At 36.2% G+C, this 24,048-nt stretch overlaps 1 protein-coding gene across 1 annotated transcript in view; it reads left to right on the top strand.

The window, feature by feature from the left end:
* The first annotated feature begins 6,720 nt into the window (after nucleotides 1–6,720).
* Nucleotides 6,721–24,048, top strand: part of FAAH2 (fatty acid amide hydrolase 2) — a 67,603-nt gene continuing 50,275 nt past the window's right edge. Inside the window, exons 1-2 of the mRNA XM_006908508.3 lie at nucleotides 6,721–7,271; nucleotides 13,770–13,852. Coding sequence (XP_006908570.1) covers nucleotides 7,080–7,271; nucleotides 13,770–13,852 — 275 coding nt within the window. The 5' untranslated portion in view covers nucleotides 6,721–7,079. The remainder of the gene's footprint in view (nucleotides 7,272–13,769; nucleotides 13,853–24,048) is intronic.

Here is a 24,048-nt window from a genome sequence, read left to right as displayed (position 1 = left end):
ATCCTTATGTAGCTGTAGATTTGGTGTGTTCATGGGAAGGGGTGAATTCAGGATTCTTCTACATCGCTTCCTTGAATTGGATTTCACAATAAGGTTTTTATACTTCACTTGAACTCATATATTATGACACCAGTAGACTTAAGTTATGTACATATAATATAATACCTAGAGCAAATACTAAAAATAAAAACTATCCAAAGATGCATACTCAAAATTCATAGAACACTCTACACAAAAACAATAGAATATACACTTTCGAGTTCCCCTAAAAGATGCTGGCCACAAAACCTCAACAAATTTAACAAGTTAGAATCAGGCAGAGTGTATTCTTTGACTGCTATGGAACCAAAATAAAAATTAATAACAGAGAGATAACCAGAAGTTCTCTAAACACTTACAAAATGAACAACATATTCCTAAATAATCCACACACCAAAGAGGAAGTTTCAATAGAAACAAACAAATACATTGAAATGAATGAAAATTAAATTAGAACATATCAAGACTAGTGAGACATAGGTAAAAGCAGAATTTTATAGTGCTAAATGCACATGTTACAAAAGAGGAAAAGTTTCAAATCCGTAATCTAATCTTTCTCCTCAAGGACTTAGAAAAAGAAAAGCAAACTAGAACAAAGCAAGTGTGAGAAACATTCGGAAGAAAATAAAGATAAGTGCAGACATAAGTGAAATTGAAGACAGGCAGATAATAGGAAAAAATCAATGAAACAAAGAATTTGTTCTTGGAAAATATTGATAAAATTGATAAAATTCCAGGAAGGCTTATAAAGAAAAAAGAGAGAACACAAATAGCTAATATCAGAAGTGAAACGAGGGATATCACTACAGAAGCAGCAAACATCAGAGGATAACAAGGGAATATTATTAACTCACAATTTTGACAACTAGGTAAAAAGGAGCATTTACTCAAAAAACACAATCTACCACAGCTCATCCAAATGAAATAGATAACTTGAATACCCCTATAATTTAATAGTTAATTGAATTTATAATATAAAAATTTCCCCGAAAGAAATCTCTAGGCCCAGATGATTTCAGTGAAGAATTATAGCAAAGATTTAAAGAAGACCAATTCTATACAACCTCTTCTAGAAAATAGAAGAGGAGGCAATATTTTCTAATTGATTTTATAAAGGTATTATTACTCTGATACCAAATTCAAATAAAGAAAGACTAATAAAGAAAATTAAGACCAACATCTTTTGTGAATATAGATGAGAAACTCCTTAACAAAATATTAGCAAATAGAATTCAGCAATATATAAAAATAATTATACACCATGACCATGTGGGGTTTATTCTGGAGATACAGGGCTAGTTAAATATTTCAAATCAATGAATGAATCCATTGTATTGGTAGACTAAGGAATAAAGTTTACATGAGCATATCGATTAATGTAGAAAAATTGACAAAATTCAATACCTATTCATGATAAATATGTTCAAAAAAATTAGAATAAAGGAGAATTTCCACTTGATAAAGACAATCTAAAAAACCTGTGGGTAACATATACAGTCGTGTAAATCTGAGTGCTCTATCCCCAAGATTAGGAACAAGATAAAAATTTCTGTTCTCACCACTCATTCAATATAGTGCCAGAAGTTCCAACCAATGCAATAAGGCAAGGTTAAGGAAAATCCATACAGATCAGAAAGGAAGTAACAAAACTACTCTAGTTTCAGTTGACATGATTGTTTATATAGAAAATCTATATAGAATCTATTAAAAAACTTAGCAGTAATAAGTGATTTCATCAAAGTTGCTTGTATTTGTATATGCTAGCAATTAACATATGAACACCAAAATTAAATATACATTACCATTTTCAATCACGCAAAAAATAAAATATTTAGCTGTAAATGTAAAAATATATACTGGACTTGTTCCTGAAAACTACACAATGCTGGTGAAAGAAATTAAGGACAATATAAATAAATGAAAAGATAAGGAACATACGCTAATTGGAAGACCCAACATAATAAAAGTGTGAATTCTCTCCAAATTAATACAGATTTAACAAAATTGTTATCAAGATTCTAGTAAGAATGTATATATAGATAAGATTATTCTAAAGTTTACATGGAAAGACAAAGAAATAAGAATAGCTCGAATGTTTTTGAAAAGGAAAAATAAAACAAGGAATCTACCCAATTTGGAAACATTATGTAGCTCTTATAATAAAGACTGTGTGGTATTGGTGGAAAGGCAGACACACAAAATAATGGAACAGAACAGAAAACCCAGAAATAGACACACTCAATTATGTCAAGTTGATTTTTCAAATAAGGTGTAAAAACAATTCAGTGGAGGTAAAGATAGGCCTTTTAACAAATGGTGCTGGAATAGTTGGATCTATAGGCTCAAAAAAAAAAAATGAATCTATCTGAGTCTACCTCCTAAAATTTAACTCAAAGTGGATCATGAAGTTAAATGATGAGTCGAATCAAACCAATATTAAAAACTTTTCTATAAAGGTTTGGTAAAGACGATAGAAAGACAAGCTATAGATATCTGACAGATGTCTGACAAAAGACTAGTATCTGAATTATATATAGAAATCTTAAAACTCAGTTAAGAAAATTCAATTAGAAAATAGACAAAGAAATGAAGAGAATTTTCAGTGTAGATGGATCCTGAGATATCATGCTAAGCTAAATAAGTCAGACAGAAAAAGTTGAGAACCATGTGATTTCAGTCATATGTGGGATATAAAACTGAAAGCAACAAACAAACAAGACAGAGACTCAGACGCAGACAACAGTTTAGTGGTTACCAGAGGGAAGTGGAGGAGGTAGATAAGGGTAAAGGGGGTCAAATATATGGTGACAGAAGGAAATTTAACTTTGGGTGGTGAACACACAGTGCATATAACATATTATTGAATTGTACACTTGATACCTATACAATTTTATTAACCAATGTCACCCCAATAAATCTAACTAAAAATGCAAAAAAAGAGAATATATAGATGGCATGTAAGCACATGAAACATCATTAGCTCTCAGGGAAATGCAAGATTAAACCACAATGAGATATCAATATACACCTATCGGAATGTCTAAAAAAAAAAATAGTGACAGTAGCAATTACTGGTGAGGATATAGAGAAACTGCATCACTTATATATTGCTGATGGGAGTATAAAATTGTACAGTCATTCTGAAAAAGTTTTTTAAGTTTCTTAAAAAGTTAAAAAAAGATATCTATCATATGAAATAGCAATTGCACTTCTGGGCATTTATCATGGAGAAATTAAAATTATGCTCACACGAAAACCTTTACATAAATGTTCATAGCAACTTTATTCATAATAGCCCCAAAATGTACAAACCCAGATATTCTTCAATAGAAAGATGGTTAAACAAACTGTGGCATATCCACATCATGGAATGCTACTAAACAATGAAAAGGAAAAAGCTACCGATATACACTGTAAGAATCTCCAGTGAATTATGCTGAATGAAAGTAGTCATTCTCAATTAATTACAAGGCTGTATGATTTATCTTATATAATATTCATGAAATAATAATTATAGAAATGGAGAATAGATTAATGGCTGTCATGGGTTAAGAAGGGGATTGGGTAATGTGGACATGGGTGTGGGTTGAGCATTTTGTGTACATGAGAGAGGACACTCTGTTAGGAAATCTCAAACAAAATTAGGATACTTCCATTAATTCATTCAATTATGAAATGAACACTCCTTGAGTGCCAATCCTGTTCCAGGCTCCGGTGATATAGAGATGACTGAGTTAGGGTCCTAACCATAGACAATTTCCACTCATTTGGGGAGGGAGATATTTAGTCCATAGGATATAATCTTAATATTTGTATTAGCACAATACAATGTAGTCTATATATAAAAACATGCACATATATGAGAGAGTATGTTAATTATTTTAAATAGCAATTGCAATTTCGGGAAATTGCAAGTACTTTGGTATAGTTGGAGAAAAGGATGTGTGTGTGAGGAATTGGCAGGTGGTAAAACTAGGAAAGACAGCAATCACTATAACCTTAATGGTCTCAACTCCATGCTAGCATCTGTCTGTACAGTAGGAAGAACTTTCTGCAAAAAAGAAGTCCAAACAATAAGGATAATATAAATGAGTTGTTACTGATAAACAGTTGAGAAGGGATACTAAGGATAATATTGGAGAATGCAGTCACAACGGGAAAGTTAAACAGACTTGTTTATACCAATATTTAAAATACCTTTATGTTTTGACTTAATTTTTAATGATATTAAAAGACAACTCACTAGGGAAAATATTATAAACATATAAGGTTATATACAAGGTTATACAAGGTTAACACCCTAACTAAATTAAGAACTCAAACAAGTAAGTTTTTAAAGACAACTGAATAGAAAAATTGACAGGGGACATGAACCAGCAATTCACTATAAAAGAGTCATAAATGAGCCATAATCATATCAGAAAGGTGTCCATGATCACTTTAAATCAAATAAATATAAATTTGAACAATACCGAGAATTAATTCTTCACCTATGAAACTGTAAAAATGATAATACCCACTTTCATGAGGATATGAAAGACAGGCCAAATAAAACAGTATAAATAGAAACATTAATCAAAAAAATAAAATTTAAGTGTAACGAATGGTTTTGAAAAGGGACAGACTAAAGGGACCACTTAAGAAACTATTACATAATTCATGTAGCAGCACTGTAAGTGGAGAGTAGAGAACAGGTTGCAGACACACTAAGATGTAAGATCTATAGTGGAAACTGAAATTTAGGAAGGAGTCAAGAATAATTCTTGATCTTCCACTTTTAATTCTTAACTAGATTGTGGAATTACATAAATCCTCCCCAACTTTAATAGGAAGATTAGACACACACACACCCACACACGAACAGCATTTCTCATTCTTTTTCCTCTTTGGGACAAAATATAATTTTTCTCATCTGTTTTTCTTAAACTTAGACTGCGTTTCTTTGCTCAGTACAAAAAAATATAAAGAGCTATGATGCATTGGGAAGGTACTATCAGAATCTTTACATACATATTTGATTTACTCTTCGTAACACCACGAAGTAGGAAACACACTCAAAGCCAATAAAGTGATTTGCACAAGGGTGTGTGCGTGTGTGTGCGCTTGCGAGCGCAGGTAGGTAGGTAGGTAGGTTAAGGATTAGGATTATAGGATTTGAATCCAGATCTATCTGGTCAATACTCCATAAGGGGTGTTCTTTGTACTATAGACTCACATAATAGTCATTTACAATCTAGATAAAGTATCAAAAGTTAGACAAAGGAAAGATTTTGACACTCTGTCTGGTAAAGATGATTCACTCAGCTATAATATTTGCTCAAAACTGTAATGGAGCCTAGATTCTGTCCATCTACCCTCTCAGCTGTGTTTAAGGACCTGTCATATGTGCCTATCATGATTAATATGCATTTCACTGGGTGCTTCCAAGGAGGCTAGAAGTGCTGTGGTGATGCCTTCAGTATCCACCTTAGTTATGCAGATGAAAGGATAGTTCCTGGGATGCTTTTACATTTGGCCTACTCAAAGCCTTAAATGCCAAGCTCAAGGCCTATCTATCTCCAGCCTTCATTCTTTCATAAACTCATACCTTCAATTTACAAACTTGTACTGACTGCAAGACAAGCAGTGTGTTGGGCTCTGACAATACGAAGATGAATTAGAGTGACCTTGTTCTTCAAGGAGTTTACATCTGGATGGGAAGTAGAAAAACCTAACATGTAAATAGAGGTTATAACTGCTGTGATATTGTTACTCTGTGGAGTGTGGAGTTATAAAAGAGCGGCACAAAACCTAGTTTGGTGTTCAAGGAAGATGTCGTGGAGAAGATGGTTCTTGTCCTGAGTCAGATGAAGAGGAAGTGGGGAAAGCATATGCAAAGATATGGCAACAAGAAAGACCGTTTGGGTAATTTAGTTTGGCAGGAGTGTAGCACATGAGGAACAGAAAGTACTAAGGATGAGGTATAGAGAGTTACAGATACTAATCATTAGATAATTCAATACCAGACAAAGTGAGGCTTAAATCTGACTAAAGTGGGGAATCAATGCAGAGTCATTGCCGGGGAGTAACATGGTCAGATCTGCATACTAGGAAGAACATTCGGAATAAAGGCAGGGTGGTCAATTGGTTATTTGTAGAAATTCAAGGAAATGTCATCAAGATCTGAGCAAGGGCTGAGACAAGAGGGAAAGTTATTAACTGGACTTGGTGACTATTCATGAAAAGAGAAAGGACCTGGTATGATTTCCTGATTTTTGGCATGGCTGACTGGCTGGATGAAAATGCCGCTTATGACCCTGCAAAGCAGATTTGAGAAAGTGATGAGTTTTGGACATGTTAAATTTGAAGGATCTGTGAGACATTCACATGGAGATGTCAAACAGACTGGATTCAAGTATTTGAAGTTTAGGAGAGAGGCATGTGCTAGAGATGTTTTTATTCATCAGTACTATCTGTTTGTGATCTTATAATACAGATATAGACAATATGTATATACTTGTTATTTAGTTATTAAACATACTGAATATTTACTTGCAAAAGCATAATACTTCCTTCACAGGTACAACTGAAACAAATTATAACAACTACCGCTTATAACATACTATTTGCTGTGAATTGTGCTAATTACCTAGTGTGTACCATAACTCTTTGATGTAAGAGTAATTATTCCCATTTCTCATTTGAGCAAACTGAGCACCAGAAACACAGCGTAAACTGGCCAAGGCCAGCGAGTGGCAGAACCGAGAACTCCGAAGCCAGCGTGCTTTGTCATATCTCTTTCTGGGTGGGGTTACAGCAGCAACGACAAAGTATTACATCGCTCACGGACAGTTGCTGGCAAGATTTTACTCCGCCCCTATCTCTGGCTCAGGGTCCATCAGGTGATGACAAACGAGCTCCTGTGGAATTGTGGGTAGATACGGGTAGTTGCTGGTAAAAGAAAGGATTCCTAAACACCTCCTTGCTTAGTCTTTCCTCCTCATTTTGCTCAGGGTGCACGCAACCCTCAAGCACTAGGACCGTGAGGAATCCAGCTGGCAATGGCATCTCTGTTCACTGCCAGAATTCGGTTTCGGCTCCTGCAAGTTATGGGCTTTTTTATAGGTCTCGTAGGCCAAGCCGTTCGAGCCTTTGGCGGTCCCAAGTTGGGCTCAATGATCACACGACCTGTGAGTGAACCATTACTCCTGCTTTCGGGGGTGCAGCTGGCCAAGCTGATCCGACAGAGGAAGGTGAGAGTGCAATGCAGGCTGATTCAAAAGAGGGTGGATAAACAGGTCTTTTAGTGAAACTAAACGCCAGAAAGTTTAGTGCTGGTAATGGTTGTAACGAGTTTGGGTTTGGTGGAGATCAATTTCCTTTCCACCCTCTACCAGGGAGATATAGGACAGGCATTCATTGGGGGCTAAAAGGAGACTTCTGGGAGTTGTAGTGTGCTTATACCCTGCGCTTCTGCTGCGGGCTTCAGTTGGATTCTTTTGGCACCTCCTCATAGTCCTTCCTGCCCATTTGTCCCGTTTCTGCGTAATAATTGTACGGGGATAAATCAGGTGAGGTTTACAAACTGTTTCTCAGGGAAATTTATTCCCTCTTGAGCATGCGTTCCGGCTCTCCCTCAACTCCCGCCCCTGCCCTACCTGCTGCTGCTTCTTCAAGGGATGTTTATGTTTAAAAGATGTATACCTGCTCTCGGTAGTATCTGCCCTAGGATAATAATAGCTGTGGCTGCCATATATTTAGTGCATAGTACCTGTCAAATGCCGTGCAGGGCACTTTAACATATTCCGTCTCACGGGTGCAGTTCTCTAGGTATCGTTCCCATGTTACATATGAGAAACCCGAGGCAAAGCGATTTGCGCAAATAAACAAAAAATGGTGGAAATTCTTAATCCAATGATTTAAGTAGCTCAAACAATTGTTCTTTCTACAGTTGTGCAAGCAAGACCATCTGTTTCTGGATCATGAATAATTAATTCCCTACAGATCTTGGATTATAGTAGTATTCTTTCTTTATTTCCCTCGTCTTTATTCCTCTGTTGTCTCTTTTGTTTTGTCTTATTGCTTTATTATCATAATCCAGAATGTCTTTTTTATACTCCTGGTAACCTTTCAATGACATTTCCTGCCTTTTTCCTGTATGCCCTCCCAGCCTTTTGTGCCCTATGCTTGCTTTTGCTAACAATTGGGGAGTATGATGTAGTGGAGAGACAATAGGTTTCAAATTTTGGTCTGTCTCTTTATAGTTCTATAACCCTGGGCAAGGATTACCATGACAATTGCAGATAATGAGTGTCAAGCACCTGGCACCATAGTAGACTGTGTAGCATAGTGATGAGAAGGCTAGATTCTGCAGTCACACTGCCTGGGTTCAGAAATCCTGGCTCTCCTACTATTTAGGTATGCAGTCTCGGAAACATTCCATAACCTTTTCGTGCCTCTAATATTCCGCAGAGAAAATAAACTTGATAATAGAATCTACCTTATAGAGTTGTCGTGAGGGTTAATTAAATTCATATATGTAAAACTCTTAAAAACACTGCCTCGCATAATAGTCCTGTATAAGTCTGGGCTATTATTATCATCATCAGGTTTTTGGAAATGACAGCCATTATTACTATGTTTTTGCTCACCGACGAGAAGAGATCATCTACATAGAGTTTATATAATAGTGTTCTGAAAGTAATAAGTGGACAGGTCATGAGGTCTTATTTGTTTGTCCTGGTCTTCCTTCAGTCCCTGCAAGGTTCTGCCTGCCACAATGTGGACAATAACAACTTCTGCCCTTTCTTGACACTTCCCTCATTTCTCTAGAGAAGTGACTCTCAACTAGGGCAGTTGAGGGACATGTGGCAATGTCTAGTGACATTTTTGGGTATCACAACTGGGTGAAGGTGCTTTTGCATCAGTGGGTAGAGACAAGGGATGCTCCTAAACATACCACAATACACAGAATAGCCCATGCCGTAACAAAGAATTAACTGGACCAAAATGTCAACAGTACCAAGATTAAGAAACACTGCCCTACATCACTGAGTATTTGAGAAAGCTGGCTTCCTGTTGGTCTTATTGCCAGAGACTGGGAGGAAGCCATTATAAAATTAATAATGATTTGACCTAGTATTTAATGTGAGACTGGGTCAGTTCCAGTACTTTTGTTCAATTCTAGGGTGCTAGATGGAATAATAAACAGCTATCTTTATAAGAATGCCTACTGTGTACTAGGAACTTTGTATGTTTTATCTCCAATTCTCTTATTAAACAGCAAGACATTACTCTAAGATCAAGAAAGAAGTGTAAATATAAGGGAATTGACAATATTACCTATTTAAAGAGTATTAACTCCAACAGACTGTATTAATTCACTCAGATGTTACCCATATGCATTCAGATATTATCATTTGGTGCCTAAGTACATGAATGGGTAAATCCTGTACAATGAGTGAAGAAAAGTTCTAAAGTACCAGATATCTTCAATTTACCTTGAGACCTTCCTCGGAAAATTCAAGTATTTTTCTGTCTTTTACTTACCATGGATTTGCAATTGGGATGGCACTTGTCTTCTTCAGTCTTTATACTATTACTGCGGGCTTGAAAAGGCCATTAAGTCGCTAGTCTGTTTTCCCTATATCTCTGAAGGCCAAAGGTTTGCCTTTTTTTTAGAGGATAAAGTCTCTTTATTATTAAAAAATGTTATTTTCTCAAAATTATTATTTCCATGCCATTAGGGGTTTCTTTATGAATTCTTTAGTAATGGGAGCATAGTCTATACAATAAAAAACAAAATTAATAATATTACTACCCCAATAAATTCAAGATATACTTTCAAACAATTTAGACAATTACTTACAAAATATAAAATTGATATACATCCAGTAAATAAACAAACTTTGCATTTGATAATTGACTTTGCATCTAATAATCACACAATGTATACTTTTTAATTTTTATTTTTTTCAGTTATAGTTGACATTCAATATTAATTTAGTTTCAGGTATATAGCATAGTGATTAGACATTTACATACTTTACAAGTACTCACCCCAATAATTCTAGTACTCATCTGACACCATATATATTTATTACAATAATACTGGCTATATTTCCTATACCATACTCTACATCCTGTGAATATTTTATAACTACCAATTTGTACTTCTTAATCTCTCGCCTTTTTCACCCAATCCTTCAACACCCCCTCCCATCTGGCAACCATCAGTTCTCTGTATACTATGTCTGTTTCTGGAGGTTTTGTTTGTTTATTTTGTTTGTTTGTTTCTAGATTCCACATATAAGTGAAATCATATGGTATTTGTCTTTGTCTGGCTTAATTCACTTAGCATAATACCTTTTAGGTCCATTCATGTTGTCGCAAATGATGAGATTTCATTATTTTTTATGGCCAAGTAATATTCAATTGTTTATATATACTACCTCCTCTTTATCCAGTCATCTACTGATGGGTACTTAGGTTGCTTCCACACCTTGGCTATTGTAAATAATACTGCAGTGAACATAGGAATACATACATCTTTTCGAAGTAGTGTCTTGGATTTCTTTAGATAAATACCAGAAGTGGAATTCCTGGGTCATAAGGTAGTTCTACTTTCAATTTTTTGAGGAATCTCCAAACGGTTTTCCATAGTGGCTTTACCAATTTGTAATCTCAAACAGTGTGCAAGGGTTCCCTTTTCTCCACATCCTCACCAACAATTGTTTTGGGATTTATCAATGACAGACATCTGATAGGTGTGACGGGATATCTCATTGCATTTCTCAGATGATTAGTGACCTTAAGTATCTTTTCATATGTCTATTGGCCATCTGTATGTCCTCTTGGGAGAAATGTGTATTCAGGTCTTCTACTCATTTTTAAACTGGATTGTTTGTTTATTTGGCCTTACATGTTTTCATTTTCACGTGTCTCAAGGTATCTTTTAATTTCTTCCTTGATCTCATTGTTAATCCATTCATTGTTTAGTAGCATGTTATTTAGCCTCTGTGTGTTTGTGTATTTTTCAGGGTTTTTTTTTTCCTTGTAATCGATTTCTAGTTTCATCCCATTATGATCAGAAAAGATGCTTGATATGATTTCAGTCTTCTTAAATTTATTAAGACTTATTTTGTGGCCCAACATTTGGTCAATCCTGGGAAATGTTCCATGTGCACTTGAGAAGAATGTATATTCTGTTACTTTGGGGTGAAAAACTCAGAAAACGTCAGTTAAATCCATCTTGTATAGTGTGTCATTTCAGGTTGCTGTTTCCTTGTTGATTTTCTGTCTGGAAGATCCGTCCATTGCTGTCAATGAGGTGTTAAAATCCCCTACAATGACTGTATTACTGTTGATCTCTCCTTTTATGTTGGTCCATAATTGCTTTATATATGAAGGTGTTCCTGTGTTGGGTGTTTATGTTTACTAAGGTTATATCTTCTTGTTGTATTGATCCCTTTATTATTATGACATGTCCTTCTTTGCTCTTATTATGGCCTTTGTTTTAAAGTTATTTTGTCTGGTATAAGTATTGCTAACCTAGCTTTTTTAAATTTCCATTTCTGTGAAATATCTTTTTCCATCTCTTTACTTTCAGTTCTTGTGTGTCTTTTGATCTGAAGTGGGTGTCTTGTAGACAGCATGTGTGTGGGTCTTGTTTTCTTATCCATTCAGCTACTCTATGGCTTTTATTTAGAGCATGTTATCCATTTATATTAAAGTGATTATTGATAGGTATATAGTTATTGCCATTTCTTTATTCATATTTATGTTTTTGTTTGTTTTCCCCCTTCTTTTTAAGGAAGGCAGTTTAACATTTCTTGTAGTAGTGGCTGTTGGTGATGAATTCCTTTAGCTTTTTCTTGTCTGGGAAGCTCTTTTTCTCACCTTCAATTTTAATTGATAGCCTTACAATGGAAACCATCAACAAAACAAAAATACAGCCTACTGAATGGGAGAAGATATTTGCCTATGAAACATCTGATAAGCAATTAATATCCAAAATGAAAAACTCATACAACTCAACACAAAAAATATAAACAATCCAATTAAAAAATGAGCAGAAGACCTGAATTGGTATTTTTTCCAAAGAGGATATATAGATGGCCAATAGACATATGAAAAGATGCTCGAGGTCAGTACATATATACAATGGAATAGTACTCAACCACAAAAAAAATATGAAATCTTGCCTTTTGTGACAATATGGATGTATGTGGAGGGTATTATTATTCTAAGTGAATTAAGCCAGGCAAAGACAAATACCATATGATTTCACTTATATGTGGAATCTGCGGAGCAAAAGAAGCTAACAAACAAAATGAAAATAGACACACAGATACAGAGAACAAAGTGGTGATTGCCAGAGTGGAGAGGATGGGGGCTGGGTGAAAAAGGTGAAGGATGAAGTACAAATTAGTACCACATGGGGAATACAGTCAATAATATTTTAATGGATGCGTGTGGTGCCAGCTGAGTGCTAGAGTAACTGATGGGATCACTACATAAATTATATAAATATTTAAACATTGTGCTGTATATGAAACGAATAAAAAATGCCAATAGCAAAGGGAGAAATGCATAATCAGACTCCTTCCCTAAAAAAGAAATTTGCTTTATCTGATAGTAATGGTACTGTCTATGCTTTCTTGTTTAAATTTACCTAATATATCTTTGTCCATACCTTTATTTTTAACTTTTCATTGTCTTTCTGTACCAGGTGAATTTCTTGTAAACAATATACAGCTGAGCTGATTTTTTTCCCAACCAAATTTGATAAGTCTCTGCCCTTTGATAGAGGAATTCATTCCTCACTTATTATAATGTTATTGGTTTAATTCTTTCCATTTGATATCATGTTTACAATTTATTATACTTACTTTCTCTTTTTCTCTTTCCTTATTTTTTTCTGGCTTGATCTAGTTTCTTTTTATTTCATTTTCTTTCCTCTTTATTTGGGAGTTCTACTTTGCTTTTTAATTTCTTAATGCTTATTGTCCCATGTATAAGAATTACCATTGAAACTATAATTGTACATAATAAGTAAATACTAATCCTAAGATTCCCCCCAGGTGGTTTACCTGTCTTACCTGTTTTCACATTCCTAACCTAAGGATCCTTGGCCAAAGGTAGCCAGAGTTAGCAAAGAAAAAAAAAATACAGGACACCAAGTTAAATTTTAATTTCAGATAAACATGATTTTTAGTATAATTATCCCCATGCAATATTTGGGACATACTCATACTAAAATTATCTATTCATCTGAAATTAAAATTTAACTTGGTGTCCTTTATTTTATTTTGAGACTGTGCCTTAATGCATTTTTACATCTCCACTCCTCAACTCCTAGACTTGGCAAAGATTATGTATAATGTTAAGTTTTAGGGTATTACTATAAAATGATATCTATCATTTTATTAGTTATTCACTAGAAAAATATATACTAGTTGAGTACATATAGATAATATCTCTGGACTCTAATTTCTATTTACTTAGATGGGAGTTTACACTTTTCATCCAGACCTGTTTTTCATAGCGTTCTAATGCTGGTATATTTCTGACTTCTTAGCTTGAAAGAAAATATCATTTACCCCCTCACAGTAGACTGCACTGGATAATTCATTGAAGATGTCCTAAATAAAAAGCGATTAATGCACATAGAAGGCTTTCGTTACACATTGTTGAATGGATACGTTGTTCTTTAAATAAACACCTGTTAAATAAATTATTATATTTTGTAGGTGAAATGCATAGATGTTATTCAGGCTTATATCAACAGAATTATGGATGTGAACCCACTGATCAACGGAATTGTAAAATACCGGTAAGCATTTTTACTCTTTCGTGGTTTTTCTATTTCTTTGGCCATGCCATCTTGGCATATTTCCTGGATTCCTCTTCCCTGTGTCCTTCCTTTGGTTTCCCACTGGGACCTTCCCTGACTTATAATTCAGCACTTCCTGCCCTTTGTTGAGCTTTTATGCTTATGTGCCTGCCTCCTCTCACCCCTCGCCCCTCATTGACTTTAAGATCTTTGATGGCGAGGAATACATTTCCTTGATTTTTACATATACAACATCCAGAACAAGGTCTAAAACTTGGTAGGCATCACTGAATGCTTACTGAATTAATGAGTCTGATAGCTACTCTAATAGGAGAAACTTCCCTTACTACCACATTTTCTGATGTGGATTTAGTATAGCATATGCTATTTTAAAAAGGTATTAGGTGTCTGATTTATATGTCTCATTTGCCAAGTAAACCCTTCTAGGGAGCTGTGAGGTATTAGAAAGACAAAACTTGAATTTGTTTTTCTGTGGCATCCTACACAGCACAGTTCTTATCATACCGTGACATAGGGTGGCATTTTCCTGATCTCAGTCATTCATATAGCACCTTTAAGATTCTTGTCTTTTTTAGTAAGCCACATTGCTTGTAAGTTTTTATGTGTTCTTGTTTAACATCTGTACTGGTCTTGGATTATGCTATCATCACTGTCATGTGGCAAATCAATTTTCAAAATTAAATTTGATCAAAGATATTAACTAACTAATTTATAGAACCAGGAATAATTAGCTTCAGCTTCAGGCGCCAAATGGTATCTACCTATCACATTCTCTGACAAAGTTTAATAAAAATGGTTCCTATTAAAAAAAAGATTCTTGTCTTTTTTGCACAGCAACTCTGAAATTGTTAATATACTTATTAAAATTGAATAACTTATTTTAACTTAAGTCAATTAGTTTTAAATGAAAGTTTATATTGCAACAAAATTTTGAAAACTATTATCACTTGACATAGATGGTTACTGTATATATAAATAAAATAAAAAATAACCAGTATTATAAAATTATAAACATTTAAAATATTTTTTATGAAATATGAACACTACATCAAATGGATTTTTGCTTTATGGTTTAGTTTATATATTCTTTCTTATTTAACACTTCAACAGCTTTTCCAAAAAAAATTATATTTCCTACGTTATAGTTGTGAAAAATGTGTCCCAGAGAAGTTAAGTTAGTTACCTAGGGTCACACAGCTACTATGTGACAGAGCCGTAATACAAATGTACAGACATCTGATGCCAAAGTTCGCAGAAACAGAAGTGCAGAGAGTCTTTATGTTCCAGGAGCTCTTCCTTGTCCCTTTCCTTCTTCTATGGACCAGCTCTGTACTGATCCCATCATCCAGAGATATTTCCTCAGATTCTGCACTGGGGTTTTATTTGAAATGTGGTTTGTAGTTAATTCATTGACAGAGTATATATTTAAACATCTGAGAGAGAGAAGGAAATTCTCTTATTTATATTTTTCTATTGTATTTTAAGGAGTATGAGTCCTAAGGAAGGGGGTCTTTTGTTGTGGAACTTGTTTCTGTGTGAAATAATTAAATTGCCATTCTCATTGAAAGTGAGTGATGATGTGGGCCTACAAAGAAGAGAGTGGAGAGGCTGCTGGGGGTGGGTAGGTGGAAGAAATGGGGCAGGCAGTATGTGTCAAGGGATTGAAGATTTGGAGAGAGAGAAGACAGATACTTCTAGGAGAGATGTTTAAATATAATTTAGTTAAGTTTGTCCATGCTATGTGTAACATCAGTGTTTTTTTCCTGCCTCCCTTAGCACACACCAAAATGGCTTTCTTGTGCTAATTATGATGTTTCTATTTTATTTGAAATTTATAATACTGGCATTAAAATGAATGAAAAATATATGTAAAGCACCCAACACAGAACCTTACATCAATCAATCAGTTTAGCTATTGTTATTGTAATGGTTGTTATTACAACAGGAGCTCAATAAATGAAGCTATCCTCATGATTATACACAGTTCTACTGTATTGCTATCTGTAGTTTACTTGGTACTAAAACTGGCTCTCAGTGATTGCAGTCACACAGCTACGAAAAAAAGTAGAAGCAGAAAATATGGACTCTAAATCTGCTGGTTCCTAGTTTTCTCTTTCTATTCTTGATTGACTGATCAGAAAATATTTATCACTTTACCATCTTCTTCCCAAACCTGTTCTTCCACCTAGTCACACAAGCAAGACACCTGGATGCAACCCTGGGATCCACCTTATTCCTTCCTTTCCAAAGTCTGTCTCTTAACTTCAGTCAGTTAACAAGTTTTACTGGCTCTTCTCATTTCTCATCATGCCAGCATTCTCTGTTACTTCCTATTCTGTAGCATACTGAACTACTTCACTTCCTCTGACCTGTTGTGCTCTCTCTAATCTCCCTAACTTTGAATATGTTTTCTTTCTGCCTGGAATACATTTCCTTTCCCCATTTCTTTTATATTTGGCTGAATTATTTTTTGAGAACTCAGCTCAAATCTTAATTTCACTTTATTTAATCATCTCGGTTTAAATGAGGTGTCTACCTCTGAGCTCCTAGAGCACATTGTGCTCTTGTCACTCGCATTTCATGCAGGGTCCAAAACCACACTATTTTAAAGAATATAATATACAGATTTGTTGAAATAGGTGTTTAACGAATGAAAAAAAAAACACCAAAATTATAGCACTGGAGCAACACAGAGATAATGAGTGCAGGAAACAGCTACCACCTCTAGATCTGAGAGAACAGAGGGAAGAGATTGGGATTATCAGAATTTAGAAGCTCAAAGGAGGTGCCTGCAGAGCTAGGACCCAGATACATGAGAAGAGGATACTGCCTGGCTGCTGCTCATACCTCAGAAGCTTAAAGAGGAGAGCTGCGATTCAGACCTCTGAGCAGCAGTTGCCAGCTGACTAATACTGGTATTTGTAAGGGGCGTAGTGAGACTGGTTCTAGATTGCGTAAAGAGGAAGCTGGAACCACCTACTTTTGCCTGGATCAGAGGCCATTGTTACAACAGTGTTATCAAGAACAACAAGCAAAGTGGATGAAGCAGATCTCTTCACTTCTTTGTCTTCCAGTCTTCTAGCACCTTGTGTTTGAAGGATCTAAGAGGGCGCCAGTTGGCAATAGAAAACAGTTTTCTGAGTTCATCATAAAGTGGTGGTATAGAATGCTTGGTTGGAGGCTGCATTGCCACTGTTCTTTTAATTGTATGACCTACCAGATTGAGCTTCTCAATGGGAGGGATCATCTTATTATTTTGGTATTTGTATTATCTAGCACATGATCCGACATGTAGTAGTTCATTAGATGATACCTTAAGATATCTGTTCTTAGAATGTGTTCATCTTTGAACTCAAAATGCAGCTTCCTCTAATCCTCTGCAAGCTTTTCAAGTCATCTTGGATTGTGATTAACTGTGAGTTTTAGCTATGAGTTTTACACCTTGCTCCCTGCAGCATGTACGATCATGCATTCTAGCCAGTAGATATATCTTCCTAATACTGAATAACATGGAAAATGGCCAAGGCAAACTGTCTGGGAGACTTAGAGCCCAGAGGTGGTAAGATTAGCAAAAGTACATATGTATAGAGTCAAGGATCCAAGTTGGGTTTCTTCCTCTGCTATTTAGTAGTTGTATGATATATCTCTGAACCTCTCTGAGGCTTTGTTTCATTCTTTATAAATGGGAATTTAATATGGCCCCTCGAGGTGTATAGTTTTACAAAATTAAATGTTTCTAAAGTACCCAACGCTTTCATTCATTTATCCCACAAATATTTGTTCAGTGCCTACTATGTGCCTGACACTGTGCTAGGTGTTGGAAGATATAAAGGTGAACAAAACACAGAGCCTGACCTATTTCACTTCCCAGTCTAGTGGTTGCAACATACAAATACCTATTGTTCATAGCACAGTCGAATTAAGACTCTGATAGGGTAAGAAGACAATACTGTAGAAGCACAGAGGAGGTGTACCTATCCAGGACTGGACAGGTGTCGGGGAAGGCTCTCCGGAGGAAGTGATATAAAAACAGAACTCTGAAAAATGAATAAGACTAAACCAGATGATGGCAGCAGTCTGTATAGCTTCTGCTATACAAGTAAGGATACTGTATAGCTTTTCGCCTGAACATGGGGTTGGAATCCTTGGATTTTGCTCTCCTCCCTTCTGCTCTACTGAGATCACTGGGTGGGGGCAGGAGTTCAGGATATATAGTATGAAAAAAGCCCTCTCAGACCTCAGTACAGTCTTTCACCCACCCCATACTGTGTAGCCTATGTATTATTCTGGTGTGACCACCTTACAACTCATTTTTAGCCTGTGTCCATAGAGGCAGGGGTGAGGATTCTTCTCTGGGGTACCTGGCTTTAGATAGGCTGAAATTCTGGGGGTTTCTTTAGTGTCAGGGGTTTAGTTCTGCCTGTGGCATTGAGCCCATGGGTGACAGTACCTAGTTTCCTTTCTGCCCATAACAAACTCCTCTTAGAGTTCTCTGCTTTTACTGATTATGTGTGGCTTAAGTTTGGGCAATATTAATGATGGGGCTTTTAAGACCTTTGGAAAGTATATATCGCTACTTCTGTCTTGTACTTGGGAGGAAAAGGACTTTTGAGTCTGACTGACCTGTGCCACTCAGCTGGGAAATTCCTAGCTGTCAAGTGTTCCAGGAACCCTGTCTTACCACCACCAATGTCATACTAGTTTTACTGGTGCTGATTTACCAGTAGGAGATGTTGAAGAAGTACCTGCTGTAGTTCTTCTCATTGTTTTTCTGATATAAAGGCTTGCAGAATATTTCCTAAATTTTGTGTTGCCGATTCTCTGAGCTCTGATTTGAGCAATTTGGCTTTGGCCTAATCTGCTATAATCCTAATCCTTTGAATTTCCTGACAAATTTTATTGGCTGTCAAGAGAATGTGATGATATTAGTAATGATGATAGTAATAGCCACCTTTTATTGAGTGTCTCCTGTGTGCTCAGTACTGTGTTGTATACATTGACAAAGCTTGTAGGTCTTACTATTATCCCCATTTTATAGATGGTGAAATGGAGGTTTAGAAAGTTGTCACTTGCTAGGTCACATAGCCATCACAGATAACTTTGTCTCCAAAGCCTGGACTCTGACTGCTCTAATGCAGTACCTTCAGGTAGCCAGATTCTGTGTATTTTTAAGAGCCAAATTATGATATTTTCAGATGAATATCTTGCTATAACTAACTGGCTGTCATAATGCTCTCATTCTTCTGACATAGGCAGGCTTCTATAAAATATAGTCAACAATTACTTTCTCTAAATCTCTACCTCCTGTTTATGCTGACACTCACTGAAACTAGCTCTGACTCTACTACTCAATTGAAAACGACCTGCCAACTCTGTCAGTTTAGATGATTTTCACTGCAAATAAAATCAGAATGGCTTAAAACAATAAAGAAATATATTATCCCATAAAGCAGGGAGTCCTTAGGGAGATTAACCCCAGAATTAATTCAGCAGATGACTAATGTCATCAGTAACCTATGTACTCATTTGCCTTGAGACTCGTTGTCATAAGATGGTTGCTATACTTCATATCTCAAAGGAGAAAATTGTGGCCAGATGCCTCTAGGTAAACCTATTTCTGGCAAGTTGAATAGCATCAACTGTGATTGTGTTAAACAAATAAGAAATCACACCGTTAAGGCTGAGGATTGGACCTACTCCCCTAAAATATATGGCCAATGAGAAAGGTAGTTGTCTAAAAAAAATCGAGGTTCTCTTAATACTGGGGAAAAGTAGATCTTGAGTAACAGCCAACAATGTCTGTAACATATCACAATATGACCTCAGGTGAGTCTTTAAACTACCTTTATCTTCAGTATAATTGGGCAAATGTTACATATCTATGGGATTACTGTGAGGACTGAATTAATAAATATAAAATATAACCATTGACATATGAAGTGCATTCAGCATATGGTAACATGTTTCTATTATTACCAGAATTATAATTGCCCTATTCTTGAAATAATCTCTTCCTTTGGCTTCTAGGATAGCTATCTTTTTGTAATGTTTTAATTTTTTCCAGATTTATTGACATATAATTGACAAATAGTTAAATATATTTAAAGTGCACTACATGATGATTTAATATATGTATATTTTTTGAACCCACAGAGTTACCTTGTTTTCTTTCTTTTTGGTGAGAATGCGTAATATTTACTCTCTTACAAATTTCAAGTGTATAGTACAGTATTAAAAACTATAGTCACTGTGCTGTGTATTAGATCCTCAAACATATTCATCTTATAACTGAAAATTTGTACCCTTTGACCAACATCTCCTCATTCTCCCCTGCCCCAGCCCCTGGCATCTACCATTCTACTCTTTTTTTTTATATATATTTAGATTCCATAAAACTGACCCCATACACTGTCTTTCTCTGGCTTATTTCACTTAGCATAATGCCCTCAAGTTTCATCCATGTTGTTGCAGATGACTCTATTTCCTTATTTTTATGTCTAAATAATATTCCATTGTTTATATATATAAAACACATTTTCTTTTATACATTCATCCATATATAGACACTTAGGTTTTATGTAAATTGGCTATTGTGAAAATGGTATGATGAACAAAAGAGCACAGATACTTTTTCTGTCTCTCCTTCTAGGAATTCTATAATGTGAATATTATTTTGTTTGATGAATACATTTCACTTGATGGATCCCTTAATACATGTAGGTTTTCTTCATTCTTTTCATTCTTTTTCTTCATTGACTATGTAATTTTAAATGACTCATCTTCAGGTTCACAAATTATTTCTTCTTATTGATTGAGTCTGGTATCGATGTGCTCTGTTTCATTTTTCATTTCATTTAGTGTTTTCAGCTTCATAATTTCTGTTTAGTTCTTTTTTATTATTTTTATTTCTTTGCTGAACCTCTCATTTTGTTCATGTATTGTTTTCATTTCATTGAGTTATTGATCTATGTTTTCTTGTTGCTCTCTGAGCTTCTTGAAACAATTTTTTTTTCAGGAAATTCATAGATCTTCATTTCTGTGTAGTTGGTTGCTAGAAAATTATTGTTTGTTTTGTGGAGTCATGCTTAAAAAGTTTTTTTTGGTTGTTGTTCTTTGTAGCTTTGTGTTGATATATGCACATCTGATGGTGTGGTTACCACTTTCCACACCTTATGGACTGCTTTTGATGGGTAAAGCCTTTCACCTGTGGGTGGGTTTGAAGGAGCCAGTGGGGTTGAGTGTGATGATTCTGGCTCCAGGATAATCCCAGTGGCATAGTTTCATTGCAGCTCTGTTAGTTGAGGTCAGTGTAGAGATCCTTGGTGGCCAAAGCTGCAGGTGTCTGCAGTGGTAGTGAGGTTCTGCTGGAGGTTTCCTGGTTTCTTTTTCTCTCGTGAATGATGTCCTAGCTGAAGAGATCTTTTTTGATGCTCGTTCTGGTTCTCAGGCTATTTCACAGTGTTAGTTGCACTGGTGTCTGATGCATGGACACCTGTGGAATAGACACAGAGCCAGTGTCTGTTCTTACAGAGTGATAAGCACTAGCTAGCTTGCAGTGGTAGTGGCTCCTGTGCCTGATTATGAACACACATGGAGCCACGGATGGGATGAGATTCTCAAACATGAATACTTGTGGAGGGCAAAGTTTCAGGGGGACCTGTGTCACTGGCACTTCACAGAATCAGTAACTCTGATGCCTGGCATGTGGGCACATACAGAGCTACTATGAAACCTGAGTCTGGAGTGTCAGCATATGTGGACAGTGACTCTGAAGTCCAGGTTTCTGTCTGGCCTGCAGCAGTGGTGGCTCCAGTTCCTGAGCAGTGGGAGTTCATATATCAGGATTTGGAGCTAGGTTATGGAAAGTGGGCATGTGCAGAGTGGCTGCAGAGCTGGGGTCTGAAGTGCAAGTACACATGGAACAGCCATTGCTCTAGGGTATGAAATATATGTGGGGTTGGGCAGCTGGCAATCCTTATTCCAGGGTGATACAATAGAAACTCTTTTTGGAGCAGATACAGTAGTCTTTCCCTCTATGGAGGGTTCATGTTGGTGACAGTTGTTGGTTACCTCAGTGGCAAAGGCCCCTGGTGTTCATGCAGAGCAGTCTGTTGGGGTCTGTGCTGATGAACACTGCGTGATCCTCTGCTGTGAAAGCCTCAGGGAGTCCACCGTTGTTGTGGAGGCTATTGAGGTCCTCAGCAGAAAAGGCTGCTATAGTCCTCCACAGAGCAGGCCATTGGGGACTACCATGTGATCCCCTGCATGGGTGATACAGATAGCCTCTGCCCACTTTTGTTCCTAGCTGTCTTCAAACATCTCCACTATGGTGTTCTCTCCAGCAATCCTTTCTGCATGCTTATTTTTTCTTAATTGTATTCTTGAGTCCTCTAAGGCCTCTTTTGTTTCATAAATAGCTATCTAATTGTTGTTTTATTTTGTGGGAGGACGAGGGCTGGTATTTCCTACTGTGCCGTCTTGCTGGTGTATCTCCTCTAGAATAGATTTGCTCTCCTCTATTATTTTGTTACTTGCCTCTTCTATATCGAAATACTTTTAATTGTTCCTTAAAATTTTATTCCATAATTTTATGTATACCTTTATATTTTATGCATATAATTATAAATATATTTAGCCTCTGCAATTGTCCATGACTTCAAATACTATTTGGAAAATGCTAGCTCCCAGACCTTTCCACTAAGCTCCATTCTGTTATATACATCTGCCTACCTGATATCACAACCTAGATATCCTTTGGGCACCACAAAATCAAAGTAGTTAAAACAGAACTCATTACCTTCCCTCTTTCTGTTTTTATCTCAGTGAATAGTACCATCATCTACTGTCATCTAAGCCAAACTAAAAACAAAAAACCTGATTTTTCCTTCTTCATCCATCAGAATCTAATTTTCTACCATTCTCTATAAATTCTACTTCTAAATACTATCTCAGTATACACTGTCTAGATAGCTCTCCACATTTCTCCATCCCAACTGTTGACACTTTAGTCCCAACACTTTGCCTACTGAAGTAGTCTTCTTGCTCTCATTTTTGCCCCTTTAATATCCTTTACTTTGTAAAAGTCAAAGGATATATAAATCACAAAATAGATTATGTCACTTTCCTGCTTTAAATGTGTCAATCTCCAAATTCCTAAGTATTCTATGTAAGGGCCCTTGCACTCCTTAATTTTTCAGCATTATCTTATGCCTTTCTCCCATGAGTAGCTGCTTGTTACCCCCACTGGAGTCTTTTTGCAATCATCCAAAGGCTCATTTTTAGTTTAGGACCAATTTCCTGAGTTATTTTCACCTCCTACTCACAAAACTTTCCTTTAGCTACTGTGTCCTTCTAGTGTCTATCTCTTTCTAGGTCCTCCTTTTTTCCAGACTGGGACATTGTTCCTTGAGGTCTTCTTTCCTGACCTCAGGCCCTTTTCCTGACACACAGGGCCTTCTACTTTGGATAAGGATTCACATCTGGGAAAGCTTTCATGAAGTAGCACTCTTAGGCATGTGGATGCTTTACTGGAGTTACAGTCTTCTTCCTGTTGGAGATGCTGATCTTAGGTTCCCCAATCTCTCTGAATTGGTAACTGAAAACCCTTTTATTTCTAGGGAGTGGTAATCTCTAGCTTCATATCCTTCCGACCTCTTTTATGTACAACCAAAATGTGAGGGATGAGATATAGGAAGGGCAGAAAGTACCTGCTTTTCTCAATTAGACAGCACGTGGCTACAAGGTCCCTGGAATGTGCAACACCCAGAGCATTAGGCTTTTGCTTGACAAATGATAATGCATTTACCATGTACCTAGCTCTAGACATGCAGAAACATCTGTAGTTTCTAAATAGTTATGTGCATTAAGATTATTTTGGTTGAAATATAGTCTGTGACTATGACTAGCTTAAGGGAGGAAAGGTAGTGGAGTTAATAATCATAAATATCCTAGTAATTTTACAGACTTCAAAAGATATTTAAGCAAGTAGAGCCTGGGAAGGTCATGAACTGAGGTAGCTCTGGGGCTCTCAGAAGTAGATGTGTGAGCCTTCTTTTTAGTGTCCTGCCATTAATTCTTAATGTCAGAACCCTGTCTTAGCGCTAAACAACCAAGGTACCTATTTCTTTTGGTTGAACTGCGTGTGTGTGTGTGTGTGTGTGTGTGTATGTGTGTGT

The sequence above is a fragment of the Pteropus alecto genome, unplaced genomic scaffold (assembly GCF_000325575.1).
Source record: "Pteropus alecto unplaced genomic scaffold, ASM32557v1 scaffold312, whole genome shotgun sequence".
NCBI lineage: Eukaryota > Metazoa > Chordata > Mammalia > Chiroptera > Pteropodidae > Pteropus > Pteropus alecto.
The sequence above is the reverse complement of the archived record's forward strand: the minus strand, read 5'-3'. Positions and strand labels throughout refer to the sequence as shown.